Below are 14,769 nucleotides of genomic sequence, written 5' to 3' on the forward strand. Positions count from 1 at the left end.
ACCCGGGGAGGCCCTGGGATGAAGTTTTAAACGCACAAATCCTCTGCAGGCAGCTAAGGGCATTTATCTGCTCCTCTGGGAGAGGGGACCGGGCTTCCTCAGGGAACCAGGCGTCAGGCTGCGATCTCAGGGCGATGCCCAGGGGCTCGGGGACGCGGTGGCTGTCCCCAGCGCCCGGAGCAGCTCTGCCTCTGTCCCTTGCAGTCAGGGGGGACCAAGGGTTCGCTTCCCTTGGGCTTTTGAGGTCTCCGAGCAAGACTAAACTGTGAAAAATGGGATGCTCTCGCGTGCGAGGGGCCGTCCCGCACCTTGTCCAAACCTTTCCCAGCTCTCTTGACCACAGGCACCCCCCAACCTCGGGCTGGATCACAGAGGGGGTGTCGTATCTTATGCTTCCAATAACCCGCTCCTGCTTCGTGCCTGCTCAGACACTCAGGAGTGCCCAAGGGGGCCTTTTTTTGGCAAGGGGGGAGAGGTGCCATGTGCCTCTCGTGACCACAGGCAATGGACAACAGGCCAGAGCTTCCTACTGCACTACATTTCCAAGATCCCCCTCTGAATCTAGGATATAGAGCTTCTTACATCCCTTCTCAAAGCACTTTAACTTTGTGGACTAACAAATACCTATTTATTATCACCTGGTGATTACTGCTATAATTTTATAATATGATAGAAAGTGGGTTCAGATTGAAGAGGAAAAAAAAAAAACAACAGCGCAACAGCTACCAAAAAAAAACCTTTCAGAGCTGTGACCAAAGTGAGAATGTGATCATGGAAATAAAAGAATGGCAAAGAGGCAGGTGAGTGCTGTGTTTCCCACAGGAGCGGAGGGGGGGGGGGATGCTGTTGTGATGGTGACTGGGGTCCCCCCACCTTCGTGCATCCCAACCCAGGGTTTACAGAAGGGTTTTTCAAGTCCCTGATCCGTGGGAGTGGGAGGGTTTGGCAGCTGAAAGCGAAAGCCTCCGCTGCCTTCTTTCTTATCACATGGTTTGGCAGAAACCGTCCCGCCGGTGCCGGCAGCATATGCCGGAGCGGCGTCTTGACGTAAAGAAGGAGAACCAAGCCCGAGAGGCAGGCAGATTTCGGCGGAGCTAAAACAAGAAGTGTGATTTCTGGAGGGAGGTGGGGAGCTCGTCCAGGACGGGAAGGGAGAGAATCCCGGCGCTTGGGTGCTGTACGCGCACACCGAGGTGTTGGCGTTGCCAGCTCTGTCCCTGCCATGTGTTGGATTTACCAAAGCTCTAAAAACTGACACTAACACCCCAAATGCTGAAGGGTTTTGTGGTACCCTGGGAAGAGGCGAGCAGAAGGGCTGGGAGTGAGGGTGATGCTGAAATCTCCTCCGGGAGCCGGTCAGAGCAAGGACCTGAGGCTGCGATAACACTATTTTGGCTGTGATAACGCTGTTTTGGCTGTGATAGCGCTGTTTTGGCTGCTTGGGCTTAGTTTTCTTGCCCAAGAATCAGTCTGGGAGTCATAGAGCCCGGCCTGGGGAACACAGAGACCCCCCCAGACCAACCCCAGGGGCCACAGTGGCATCTCCTGCCCCAGGCCTTGTCCCCATTCCCTGAGGACAACCAGGACAAAAGACAGAGCTTTTGGCTAAATTTCCCAAGAAAAGCAGCAATGCCTGAGCTTTTCAGACTGTATTTTATTCTGGGCTGCGTTTTCCCTGCCCACCAGCTGTTTCCTATGAATACAATGAACTGAAAATGGGGCTGCTGAGCAAATACAGCGGCCGGGGCGTTATCTTGGGTTTCAGGGGACAAGGTGTGTGCGGGGAGGGGAAAGCCAAGGCGTCACCAACGTCACTCCAACTGTGGCCACATTGTTTGAGCTATTTCGGGAGCTTTGTTTTGCTGGGAGCGGGCAGGCACAGGAAGGTGAGGTATCGCAGAGCAGGGAACGGCCACACGCTTCAAACAAAAGCCTCGAGAGGGTTTGAGTTTCTTTTCCCGGTGCTTATTTTTGGGGCTATTTCTGCCTCCAGCCTCGCTGGCGGCCTTGGAGGCCACGCTGGGAGGGTTTGCTGGGCAGGACAATAGACCCAGGAAATCCTGAGACCAAGGCAGGTCGGGGCTGGCCGTGGTGAGCGATTCGAGTGGGAAATCCAGCCGCTTACAAGAAACGAGGTGACCTGAAAGATGCTGGGGAAGTTAAACATGGGATAAAGCAGCGTGCCTTCCTCCCACACGGCCACACTTCTCCTTACTACACACACGAAAGCTTTTCCCCTCTAGCCATGAATTTCCACTCAAGGGGCGATCGTGGCCAAAGGACGTGTCCCATCACTGTGATGTACCCCATCCTGGCTTGATGATCCCAAAAACCAGGTGTCAGCCCGGCAGTTTTTAGGTCTGGGACTGCATGCAATAAATTATTAAGAGGAGACTGACTTTAATGAAGCAGGACAAGTAACATGAGACAGAATTGCTCCTGTTTCAGCTTGGAGCTTGTCCTGGCCAGGTCCTGCCTCCCGCTGGGCTGCTCCTTGAGCATCACAAGCTCAGGGGATGGTGCCCAACACATGGCCAGGGGAAACCCTCCAGCAAGAACCGCTTGATCACAGCTACGGTCCATTTGCAGCTGAAAGTTTTCGCTTGTTGAACATAGTATTATGAAAATGAGGGCTTTTTCCCCCCATCCCTTCCAGCCCTGAGCTGAATCACGGGGGGGTTCTGGGCAGGATTTTTTTACTACTGTAACTTTCCCAACCACCTGCTCGTGGGCAGGAGCTGAAAGCTCGCAGTGAATGGATTCACCTCCTTCCCTGCTCACGCGGCCAGCGGGGAACTCCCCAGGATGAAATTACGGCAGACAAGAAAAGAATGTGTTGTAAAACACGTGAAAACCGCCATCCTTCCCAAGGGATGCGTGTGAGCAGCAGGGAGCTGAGCAGTCTGGGTCCACGGATGGATGTGGGCTGTATTTTGAAGGTAAGAAAGCCATGCAGGCAGCTTTACACCCCTTTTTCAGCCACAGATATCACACCTGCCCTGCTCTGCTCTCCATCACAGCGATGTGACACAATCCCTTGATTCTCCCCCCAAACCAGAGCTGCTACCTCGGTGGGGTTTTCTGCAGCAGAGCAGAAAGCTGGGGGGTTTCTCAGCAGCCTCTCCAAGGTGTGATTTACCCGGGGGAAGGCGTGAAGAGGCCGAGCGGTTAATCACCCCGCTAGCTCCGGAGGTGACACGCACCAGGAAAGTGCCGTGGGTGGAAAATGAAAGAGTGACGCCCACAGGTGCCACCTCACGGGAGGGACCCTCCTTGTCCCCACAGTGGGGAGGCCACCAAGGTAGGGAGAAACTTTCTGTTTCAGCTTGTCCAAAAATAGTAGGGGAACTGCCTGGGTCATGCAGGCTTCGTGGGCGAGCTGCTGCTGACACGGGGTAATGCCTCCTCCCATCCTTGTGCTGTCCGCTTTTCTCATCACGGATGAGACCATCAGCAAAAGCTGCGGTTGCTGCTGGCTGGGGAAAGGTGATGCTATGGGGTTCTCAACCCCTTTCCTGCACCCACGGTTTCCATCAGGGACCCCACAGCCGCAGCAGCTGGTGGTTTCCTCTGTGAGCAGCTTGGGGGTAACAGTCATGTTTCCTTCCTGCTGTGGGGGCGACAACACTGTTGAGAAGGTGTCCCAAAAATCTGGAGACCTTCCAGGGTGGGAGGACGTGAAGGGAAGAGGGCAGAGCCCCCACGGAGGATGCAGGGGACAGGCACAGGGTGGTGGAAACCATGAGCTGGGTCCCCACGCTTTGGGGAGGTGGTGGAAAGAGGGGGTGCAGAGGTGCTGCTGGGTCTGGCAGGGGACTGTCTCCTCTTGAGCTGGTGGCCAAGAAGGCCACCCAGTCTTGCGTGAGCTGCATGGCAGTGTGTCCCTTGGTGTCCCCTGGGCCTACACCTGTGTCCTTGCAAGTACCGAGGTGGCCAGACTGTTATGGATTTCCCACGGCCAGACCTGGGGCAGTGTCAGTGCTGGGGTGAGGGCCGGTGGGGTGGCACTCTGCCCCGTGTCCCCAGGCTGTGGGGCTGCTCTGGGGCACACACCGAGCTGGCGGGTGGGCAGCTCCGTGCAGATGGTGGCAGCTGGGACAGCTGATGGGTGGCTGGAACAGGAGGGGACAGGGGGGCCGGGGCAGGCGGGGCCAGCGCGGTGCCCGGCGGGGCCAGCCCGCTGCCACTGGCGGGGCAGGCGCGCCCCCCGGTGCCCGCCGCCGTTCCGGCAGCCGCGGCGGAGCCGGCTCAGCGTCCTCGGGCAGCGCCATCGCCCGCTGCCTCCCGCTCCTCCCAGCTCCCGGGGAGAATGAAAACCGAAGGTTTAAACCTAGCCTAAGCCCAGCAAAGCTCTCCTGGAGCTGCTTCTCCTCCTTCAAGGCCATAGGATGTCATCCCCTAGGTCAGCCCAAGGAAAGTGCAGGGACCTCGGGGACCTGTCTGGAGTCCTTCCCCCACTCCAGGGACACCCCAGGGACACCCCAGAAAGGCCCAGGGACCCCTCAGTGACCCCCTCCCCTTTTAACTCTCCCACACCCCATTGCTAACTGGTCACCGTTGGGTGTTACTGGGGGACAAGGAGCTTTGTCTGCCACCAAACTCAGGGGCTGGAGTCTTTGTTCCTGGCTCAGCGGGGGCAATGACACCCCCAAAAAGTCTTTCCCTGCTGGCAGTGGGTGCTTGGGGTTCCTGCAGTAGATTGCAGCTGATACTAGGGGATAGGAGAGACTGAGAACAGGGTGGGGACATACGACCCCCAGTATCCTATGCCCTGGGGAGGGCAGAGGAGAGACTCCCCCCTAGCAAGGCCAGGCAGTCCCAAGGCTGTCCCCTCTTGCCATGACCCACCCGGCCTGAGCTTTATTAAGCCTAACCCCCACTATTTTCTCCCCTAGGTCATTTGAATCATTTATTCTGCAGACAGAACATTTCTCCTCTTAGCAGCCGGGTTTTTATTTTTCTTGTGGTGGCACAGACCACCTGCCAGTGTCACCTGCCGTCACCTGGCAAACCCCACTTTGGCAAGGCTGAGAGAGGCTGATGCTTCACAAACCCCTTTCCCCTGTCCCACACCCTGATATCTGCCTCATCACTGGGTCGAAGTGCCTGTCCCTGTCCCAGTTCCCGTTCGTGGGACGGCCGTGACTCATCGGGAGGCGGGTGAGAGCATCTCGCCTTGAGCAGCGGCCGGGGGGGATAAGAGCGAGGCCACCCTCGCCTCCCTCTCCCGTCGCCCGCTCCCATGCTCGCCCGCGCTGCGCCCAAGCCGGGTGCCTTACGGGGATGTCCCCAAGCCCTGGGCAGGGGATGTTGCAGGACTCAGGGGACTGCCACCCCCGTCCCGCCGACTCCTCGCCCGTTTAACCAGCTGCCCGGTGACTGGCGAGCCGGCTGGCTCAACCTCTATCGCTTCTGGCAGGAGGGGGGTTTGCACAATGTCCATCACATCATGGCGCGCAAGTTCCAGCAGTTTGGGCCCATTTACAGGTGAGGCGGCGTCTGGCCAGGCTTGATGCCATTGTGAGGGGCAAGAGGGGATTTTGGAGTGGTGGAGCTGGAGAGGGGCTCTATCCCCCCAATCTCCATGGGGTTTGGAGCTGACATCCCAAATGAGAGGGGAAAAGTTGGGGGGGGTCTACGTCTAGTACCTGGTGCTGAGCCACTGCACCCCTAGGACAAGACGTACAAGCAGGATTCCCTGGGGGCATGAGGAGGAGGCTGTTTGATTTGGGGGGTGCTGAGAGGAGGTGGTTGATCTGGGGAGGTGAGGGACTGAGGGGGTGAGTTGGGATGCAGGGCTGACCCCCTCTGTGCCCCGACAGGGAGAAGCTGGGTGTCAACGAGACCGTGAACATCATCAGCCCCCGGGACGCTGCCACCCTCTTCCAGGCGGAGGGGACGCTGCCGGAGCGATTCCGTGTCCCCCCATGGGTGGCTTATCGTGACTACCGCAACAAGCCCTACGGTGTGCTACTCAAGTGAGTCGGGGTCCGGGGGGGTCTCGAATGTGGGGTCCCAGGTCTTGTCGCAATAACCCTGGCATACGGGGAAGGTGGAGTGTCACGAGGGCGATGGGGACATTGGGTGACCCTGTGCTTTGGGGGGCTGGCATCTTCTGGGCGGGTGGATGAGGGGGACACTTCTGACCCCCCAACATTGGTGTTGTGCAGGAAGGGGGAGGCCTGGCGCTCAGACCGCCTGCTGCTGAACAAGGAGGTGCTGTCGCCGCAGGCGGTGGAGAGCTTCGTGCCGCTGCTCAGCGCCGTGGGCGAGGACTTTGTGCGGCGGGCGCGCGCGCAGGTGGGGCAAAGCGGGCGGGAGCGCTGGACAGCCGACTTCACCCATGAGCTCTTCCGCTTCGCCCTGGAGTGTGAGTACTGGGGCACGATGTGTCCCCCCGCACCAAACACCCCTGGCGAGGTGCCCCAGATGGGCAATGTGCTGCGTTTCCCCCACCTTCATCCTCAGAGATGGGCCAACAAGTTTCTCCACCAAAGCTGTGGGTCTAGAGGGGTGTTCTCTGGCCAGACAGATAGAGAACAACCCAACATTGTTTTATCATCTACTAGTCATCAACCCTACCCAGCAAGGGATGTCCCCATGACTCTAGGATGCTTGGAGGTGGCCAAGCCAGGTCCCCATAGCCATGGACATGGCCTCAAGTTGCATCAGGAGAGGTTTAGATTGGATATTAGGAAAAGATTCTTCATGGAAATGGCTGTCAGGCATTGGAACAGGCTGCCCAGGGCAGTGCTGGAGTCACCATCGCTGCAGGGGTTTAGAGGGGGTTCTCAGGGATGTGATTTAGTGCTAGAGTTGGGTTATGGTTGGACTTGATTGATGATCCTGAGGGTCTCCTCCAACTGAAATGATTCTATGATTTTATGAAATGCTGGAGTTGGCCACAGGAGAGTGGAGGGGGCAGGGACAAGGTCTCCCCGGCCATGTCCCCTCAGGGGTGCTGTGCTTGCAGCCGTGTGCCACGTGCTGTACGGGGAGCGGCTGGGGCTGCTGCAGGACTTTGTGGACCCCGAGGCGCAGCGCTTCATCGACGCCGTCACCCTCATGTTCCACACCACCTCGCCCATGCTCTACCTGCCGCCCGCCCTCCTGCGCCACCTCAACACCAAGACCTGGAGGGACCACGTCTGGGCCTGGGATGCCATCTTCTCCCAGGGTGAGTGTCACCCAAGGGCCCCTTGGAGGGCTTGTCTTCATAGAGCAGCCTCATCTCACCAGCGTGGAGAGTTTCTCCTGCATCCAACCACCCAGTACAGGAGTTGAGTGGGGCCACCAAGGCCAGGAAGGCTTTCCACATGGCATCTGCCCTTCTGGAGCTTGGGATGGAGTGGTGGGGAAGCACCTAGGAGTGATGAAGGGCAGATGATGGGCACCATGGAGCAGCTCTCCCAGAGGGGCTTGTGGGCTCGGAGAGATTTTGGCACCTGGTACAACCACGGTCCCAAGCTGCTGCAGGAGCAGCTCCTGTGGAAAAACCACTGGCATGATGCAGTGATGTCCTGAGGTGCCACACCTGGTGCCTTCCTCCCCCACCAAGGCCTCATCTCCATGTCTCCTCAGCGGACAAATGCATACAAAACGTCTACCGGGACCTGCGACTGCAGCGCAAGAGCACCACGGAGTACATGGGCATCCTCTGCAGCCTCATCATGCAGGACAAGCTGCCCCTGGATGACATCAGGGCCAGCGTCACCGAGATGATGGCGGGCGGGGTGGACACGGTGAGGAGCGGGCAGGGTTGTCGGGCAGGGTCCTGGCTGGTGCCAGGTGCCAATGAAATAAAACAGGGGCAAGTGTAGAGTTTTGCATCTGGGCAGGAACAACCCCAGGTTCCAGTGTAAGTTGGCGAATGAGCTATTAGAGAGCAGCGTAGGGGAAAGGGACCTGGGGGTCCTGGGGACAGCAGGGTGACCATGAGCCAGCACTGGGCCCTTGTGGCCAGGAAGCCAATGGGACCTGGGGTGGGTTAGAAGGGGGTGGTCAGTAGGTCAGAGAGGTTCTCCTGCCCCTCTGCTCTGCCCTGGGGAGACCACACCTGGAATCTTGTGTCCAGCTGTGGCCCCTCAGTTCCAGCGGGACAGGGAACTGCTGCAGAGAGTCCAGCGCAGCCACCAAGATGCTGAAGGGAGTGGAGCATCTCCCGTGTGAGGAAAGGCTGAGGGAGCTGGGGCTCTGGAGCTGGACAAGAGGACACTGAGGGGTGACCTCCTTAATGTTTACAGATATATAAAGGGGGAGTGTCAGGAGGATGGAGCCAGGCTCTTCTCGGTGACAACTAGTGACAGGACAAGGCGCAATGGGTTCAAACTGGAACACAGGAGGTTCCACTCAAATATGAGAAGAAACCTCTTCCCAGTGAGGGTGTCAGAGCCTGGCCCAGGCTGCCCAGGGGGTTGTGGAGTCTCCTTCTGTGCAGACATTCCAACCCGCCTGGACACCTTCCTGTGTAACCTCATCTGGGTGTTCCTGCTCCATGGGGGGATTGCACTGGATGAGCTTTCCAGGGCCCTTCCAACCCCTCACATTCTGGGATTCTGTGCTGAGCTCTGCTCTCTGGCCCCCTTGCAGACCTCCATGACACTGCAGTGGGCCATGTTCGAGCTGGCGCGGTCCCCGGGCGTGCAGGAGCAGCTGCGGGCAGAGGTCCTGGCCGCCAAGCGGGAGGCAGCGGGGGACAGGGTGAAGATGCTGAAAACCATCCGCTTGCTCAAAGCTGCCATCAAGGAGACGCTCAGGTGAGGAGAACACCCTCAGCTTCTTCCTTCCCCAAACCTGGGGTGTCATGCAGTGAGGTGGGACACGGCAGGGGCCAGGATGTCCCTAAAAATAGGACCCGTGTCCCCGCAGGCTGCACCCGGTGGCAGTGACCCTGCAGAGGTACACCACGCAGGAGGTCATCCTCCACGACTACCGCATCCCCCCCAAGGTGAGCACGGCCACTCTGCTTCACAGGGGGGCTATGGGACCTGGAGGTGGGTGACATGAGACCTTGTCACTCTCTACAACCACCTGAAAGGAAGTTGTAGCATGGAGGGTGTTGGTCTTTTCTGCCAAGTAGCAAGTGATAGGATGAGAGGAAATGGCCTCAAGCTGCACCAGGGGAGGTTGAGGTTGGATCTGGGGAACAATTTCTTCCCCAAAGGGCTGTGGGGCATTGGAACAGGCTGCCCAGGGCAGTGCTGGAGTCACCAGCCCTGGAGGGTTGGACAGACACGGAGATGAGGTTCTTAGGGAGGTGGTTTAGTGCTAGAATTGTTATGTTTGCACTCAACAATCAAAATGTTTCCATGATTCTCTGATTCGATGACCCGTCCCTGCAGACGCTGGTGCAGGTGGGTCTCTACGCCATGGGCCGGGACGCCGAGGTCTTCCCCAAGCCGGAGCAGTTCAGCCCGCAGCGCTGGCTGGCAGCCGGCCCCAAGCACTTCCAGGGGCTGAGCTTCGGGTTCGGCCCCCGGCAGTGCCTGGGCCGCCGCATCGCCGAGCTGGAGATGCAGCTCTTCCTCATGCACGTGAGCATCCCGCTGCGGGCACGCCGGGGACGCCGTGCCCCAGGGGAGGTGGCACACGGGTGTTGGTACCTCCAGAGTTTTCCATCTGCTCTTTTTTCCTTTCCTCCTCCATCCCAGATCCTGGAGAACTTCAAGATCGAAACTATGCGAGCGGTGGAAGTCGGGACTAAGTTTGATCTCATCCTGATCCCGGACAAACCCATCTACCTGACCTTACGGCCGCTCGAGTCCCAGGCGTGAGGGGCCTGATCCGGGGCGACCCCCAGCTACTTTCGCTTTGGGGGACACCTCAACAGCCTGGCAGGCGCTTTTGGCTCCTCACAGCCCCAGGGGGTGATTTTGGGAACAGCTGGGATGCTTTCACGGCCACAGCCTTGGCTTGGCACATCCCGGCCTTCGCTCCAGCCCGCTTAAGGCTGTGCTTACACCACAAGGGAGATAAACCGGAGCCCCACCAAGGGGATGTGGGGCGGGGGGTGGGTGCTGCTGTACCCCTCCAGCTGTTTGGGGTCCCCAGGTCACCCCCAAAGGGTGACACCAGGGACCACGGTGACGCTCCCTCGATGCCCTCTAACGTTTTTGCTTCGCCTCTGATTTACTCTGTAATTTCATCTCGCGAAAAAAAGCACCAGGTCCTTTTGGCAGCAGCAGATTTCTCCGTCTCTCTTGCTGGGTGGGGGTCAGGGCAAGGGGGGCAGGGTCTGGGGTCTTCTCTGGGGGGCCATGGCAGTCTGGTGAGGGATGGGAAAAGGTCTTTGTAAGCTGTAAATCCAACCCACCCTCTCAGTGGGGCATTAAGGGGCTGCAATAAGGGAGTCTGGGGTTAGGGGGTCTCTTGGGATGCTGGAGGGGGGTCCTGCAGCCCTAGGGACCACCCACCCCCCTCCTTCTCACCCAGGGTCCTGCAGGGAAACTGAAGCAAATCCCCCTGATGTGGAGATGGGTATGGAGACCCCCTAGTGTGGAGTGGCCCCGTGCCCCCGCGGGCGCTCACCGTGGCGGGGCCGTGGGGAAAGCCGTGCTCCCGCTCCAGCAGCCGCGTGCCCAGCTCCTGCTTCTCCCGGCCCCAGCTCCTCGCTGCCTCTGCCAGCTGGGACAGACCCAAACCAGGCTGGCTGTTCCCAAAGCAGGGGGGCCAGAGGTGTCCCCCCATCCCAGATAACCCCCATTGAGCGGGTTGTGGGGGAGCGACACCCACCTGCCTCTCCAGCACCCGCCCGCGGGCTTGTGCCTCCTCCAGCCTGGCCAGCAGCGCCAGCTTCTCCGCACCCCCAAAAACACCCTGGTGGGCATCAGATGAGCAGCAGCAAGGAAAGACAACTGGCTACCCTACTTCCCACCCCCCCCACTCACGGTGGGAACAAGCTATCACCCCACAGAGCTGAAGATGCCACCTGGGTGATGTTCCCAACATGCCCAGTTACCCCCTGGTGTCACTTTCTGGTGTGCCACGGCTCCATTCCCCTCCCCACTCTCACCGGCAAGGCTGGGGGCCGTGGGGCGACAGGGGGCGAGGGCTGGGGGGGCCTGGCCAGCTCCTCCCGCAGCCGGCGGTTCTCAGCCAGCAGCACGGCGTACACCTCCCTGGAGAGGACTGCGCCTGCGGGATGGGGTGGGGGGACACTGCGATGGGTCCTGCACCCCCTGGGCAGAGAGGGGGCTGGGAATGAGCCCCCATCTCCCCCATGCTCAGGGATGGGTTGCAGGGAGCTCAAGGCCTCCTCTGATCCCCCTTCAGAAGGGGATGCCCCTCCGGGGTCCCTGTCCCCTGTGGCACCCACCCCCTGAATTCGCAGTGCTCCTGCTGAGCTTCTCCTGCAGCACCCGCTCCATCGCCTCGATCACCTGTGGGAGAGGGCACAGCCACCCCCGTGTCACCAGGGCATGGGGACAGCTGGGCGCAAGGCTGTGGTGGCCGTCACACCCCCTCCTGCCCCCCCAGGTCACCTTCTCCTGCTGCCGCACCGTCTCCTCCAGGCCCTTGGTCTTGGCCACCTTCTCCTGGCAGCTCCTCAGCCGGGCTCGCTGCTGCCGGTGGGCTCGCTGCAGCAGCACCAGCTCCTGCTCCCGGTCGTTTTTCTGGGCAGGGAGGACATGGAAAAGCCCCCATGGACCTCCATGCTGTGCCTCAAGCCTTGGGGCATCACTTGTAGGCCTGGGAGAGCCTCATGGTTGGGGGTCCAGGGGCTCTCAGGTCTTGGCTATGTGGGTGCTGTCATGCTCTGTCTGCTGCTCCCACCCTGTCCCTCAGGTGTCCCCTGCCTGCATCCCTACCTGGATCAGCTCATTCTGCAGCTGCTGGACACGGTCCTTCAGCCTCCTCATCTCTGCTGTGCTGGCCACCAGCTCACGCTTGATGGTGGCTGCAAGACCCCACGCCACATCCTTGTCACCCGGTCAGAGACAAGGGGACCTCAAATTTCTATCTCCTCGTCCCCATCGCTTACCAAGCCTGTCCAGCAGCTCCTCCCGGGTCATGACGTCCAGGTCCACATCGCTGAGCAGATCCTGGCCCAGCTCCTCCTGCCAGGCCAGGCTGTGCCGCAGCTGCCCATTCTCCACCTCCAGGCTGGTGACGTGCTGGCGCAGGGACAGGAGGTCCCCCGCCATCCGCCTCAGCGCCAGCTGGTACCTGCCCACCCCCTGACAGCCCAGAGCAGAGACACTGCATCCCACTGTCAGCCTGGGCTTTCCCCATCCTTATCCATCCATCCATCCATCCCTCCTTCCTTCTCCATCCATCCCTTCTTCCTTCTCCATCCATCCATCCTTCTCTCCTCCAACCATCCCTCCTTCTCTCCTGTCCCTCCAAACCTTCTTCTCTCCACTTGCCCAGCTCTTCCTCCACCCTACAGACCTTCTCCAGCTCCCCATTTTCCCATCTCTTCCTTTGGAGGAAAAGTGATTTTCCCAAGGACATGCGGTGCAGCAGTGTCAGAGCTGAGGGGTCAGTCTCAAGCTGCAAGCCTTGCAGGTCTTTAGAAGAAGGGAACTGGTGCAGAGTAACAAAGGGATGAATGTTTTATGCAGATGAGCCTGCTGGGGGGAATTTAGCACCCATGTGGCTGGGGAACAACTTCCCAGGTGATACTGGGGGGCGGGAAACAATTCCCTGAGGTTTGCACCTTCCCAGGCTGACCCTCCCACATCCCTCCTGCCAGGCTGAATGGCTCCTGGCAGCGGGACCTTGGCCGGGGGGAGCTGTGTGCCTCCAGCCCCCCCAGCCCCCCGCTCCAGCCTTGGCGCTGGCCTTGCCGGGGGCCGGGGCACGGAGAGAGGGGGCAGCAGCATCGTGCGGCCTTGGGAAGGGGGGAAGGGGGGGCAGATGCAGGGAGAGGCTCAGCTTCTTCCCCCCACATCCACCCGAGAGCTGTTTCATGCCCAAGATAAAGCCAAACTCAAGGGCTGACCCCCAAAACCTTCACTCACTGGCAGTGTAGAGTTGATTTCAGCCTGGCTTTGGTCCCCCTCACTGTTCCTAACGTCCTGCTCTCCTCCAGTGTCACCAGCAGTCACCATCTTCTGCTTGTCCCCGGTGACCTCCTGGGACCTGCAGATCAGAGACAGGGTGACACCCTTGGTTGGCTGTTCCCAATGGGCTGAAACACCAGCGAAACCTTGGCTGGGGAGTCCTCCTGTGGAAACAGGAGCCTCTTTGGGGTGTCGGGGCAAAGCTGGTGGGGATGGGGGTGCAGGGGGGTGGGAGACTGGAAGAGGTGAGGATGGAGATGGGGAGGAGGAGAAGGACCCAAGAGGGGGCTACAAAATCGGTGTGACCTCTGTACCTCAGCTTCTCCGGTGACGTTCCTGTCCCACGTGGGAATGGTTGTTTTCCAGGCAAGATGCTGGCCACGGCATCAGCCGCTGGGAGGGACACGGCGTCTTGGTGGAGCTGGCAGGGGACACCAGAGCAGAAGGTGAGGATGAGGAGAAAGCCCTCCAAGAGGGGTCCCTTCCAGCGAGCTCCTTCAGCCCCCTCCCCACAGCCAGGAGAAGCTCCTCTGGCTTTCCCCTGGGGCAAAACCCCTTTGCCATCGCTGCTTTGGGGTCAGGATCCAGCCCTGCCCCAAAAAGACACTGCTTGTGATGCTTCCAGCATCCCCCTTGGATGCAAAACTGTGTGGCCACCAGGCTGGGAAAGCTTGTCCTGAGGATGGGGACACTTTGAAATGCCTGGCTTTGAACATCATCGTGTGGCTGCACCATTAAATCATGCAAATTTGGCTACGAGCAAAAGCGACCCTGTGACAGGGTAATGTCCCCATCCCCAGTACTCACCGTGGAGGAGAAAGGTCTGTAGAACAGCATTATCCCGGGGTGCCCTGCTCCCCCAACACCCTGCTCCTGGCCCTGCCTGCCGGCACGTTGCCAGGCTCTGCCTGTCCCAAACACACCTGCACCGCCTGGGCCACCCCCTGTCCCCACACCACCACCCGAGCCACCGGCCAGGGGGACTTACAGCCATGCCGGGGGGTTGTAGCATGAGGAAAAGCTGGTTTTCCTGGGCTATTTCTGCTCAAAAAGGGATTCAGGCTGTGTGGGAGCTCCTGGTTGCTACAACACAACCTTTCTCTTAGCAACTCCACCCCGCAGCAGCTCAGTGCCCAAAACCGCCTGCCTGTACCCTGATGGGCACATTCCAGGTGCAGGCAGGTGCAGGCAGCTGCCTCTGCTGCTCCTTGACCCAGGAAACCCACGTATTTTCTCCTTTAGCATCCCCTGGAGCATCACACATGTCATTGCCGCTTTTAAAGCCATGGGGAACAGCAGGCAGCTCCTGTCCCTTGGGGACAGCAACCCCTCGCTGTCCCCAGCCCTCAACACGGGTCCCCAGCCCTCTCTTCTCGTCCCCAGATCCCCTCCTTGTCCCCAGCTTGGCTTTGGCCACTGTTGCCTTATCTCCTGCTCCCAGCACCCAGGGAGGTGACAACCAGGGCCGGGTGGGTCTGAGGGTGACAGCAGCTGATTTCCATGCCTTGGATGTACAATGGAAACGCTTTCCCCCCCCAACACACTCCTCTGATGTTTAAAATACTCAATTAACTTCTGAGGAGCCACTTCTTGGAGACACTGGGTGGCATCGTGCTGCAGCTCCACCTTGGGATTTGGCCTGATCCTGACCGGATAATAATTCCTTGCTCAAACCCCACTTTTATAATACCTTGAGATCAAATTTACAGAGGTTTAAGGCAAAGGATGCTCTGCTCCAACTGCTCCCCAGCCCTGTCCCCACCTT

At 59.4% G+C, this 14,769-nt stretch overlaps 2 protein-coding genes across 2 annotated transcripts in view; one reads left to right on the forward strand and one right to left on the reverse strand.

The window, feature by feature from the left end:
- Positions 1-5,242: 5,242 nt before the first annotated feature.
- CYP11A1 (cytochrome P450 family 11 subfamily A member 1) lies at positions 5,243-9,773 on the forward strand (the record flags this gene model as incomplete). Its single annotated transcript, XM_080351591.1, has 9 exons — positions 5,243-5,487; positions 5,823-5,978; positions 6,171-6,370; positions 6,974-7,177; positions 7,582-7,742; positions 8,590-8,756; positions 8,869-8,947; positions 9,342-9,533; positions 9,651-9,773. 9 exons carry the CDS (start codon positions 5,243-5,245, stop codon positions 9,771-9,773), a joined length of 1,527 nt encoding a protein of 508 aa, XP_080207717.1.
- Positions 9,774-10,213: 440 nt separating this feature from the next.
- The window catches only part of CCDC33 (coiled-coil domain containing 33), a gene marked incomplete at both ends in the record, with an annotated part of 34,052 nt that continues 29,496 nt past the window's right edge, over positions 10,214-14,769 (reverse strand). The window contains 10 exons of the mRNA XM_080351592.1: positions 10,214-10,264; positions 10,528-10,623; positions 10,732-10,815; positions 11,012-11,156; positions 11,311-11,378; positions 11,481-11,612; positions 11,808-11,896; positions 11,981-12,176; positions 12,963-13,083; positions 13,319-13,425. Coding sequence (XP_080207718.1) covers positions 10,214-10,264; positions 10,528-10,623; positions 10,732-10,815; positions 11,012-11,156; positions 11,311-11,378; positions 11,481-11,612; positions 11,808-11,896; positions 11,981-12,176; positions 12,963-13,083; positions 13,319-13,425 — 1,089 coding nt within the window. The remainder of the gene's footprint in view (positions 10,265-10,527; positions 10,624-10,731; positions 10,816-11,011; positions 11,157-11,310; positions 11,379-11,480; positions 11,613-11,807; positions 11,897-11,980; positions 12,177-12,962; positions 13,084-13,318; positions 13,426-14,769) is intronic.

This window comes from Nesoenas mayeri (genome assembly GCF_963082525.1).
Source record: "Nesoenas mayeri genome assembly, chromosome: 11".
NCBI classification, from domain to species: domain Eukaryota; kingdom Metazoa; phylum Chordata; class Aves; order Columbiformes; family Columbidae; genus Nesoenas; species Nesoenas mayeri.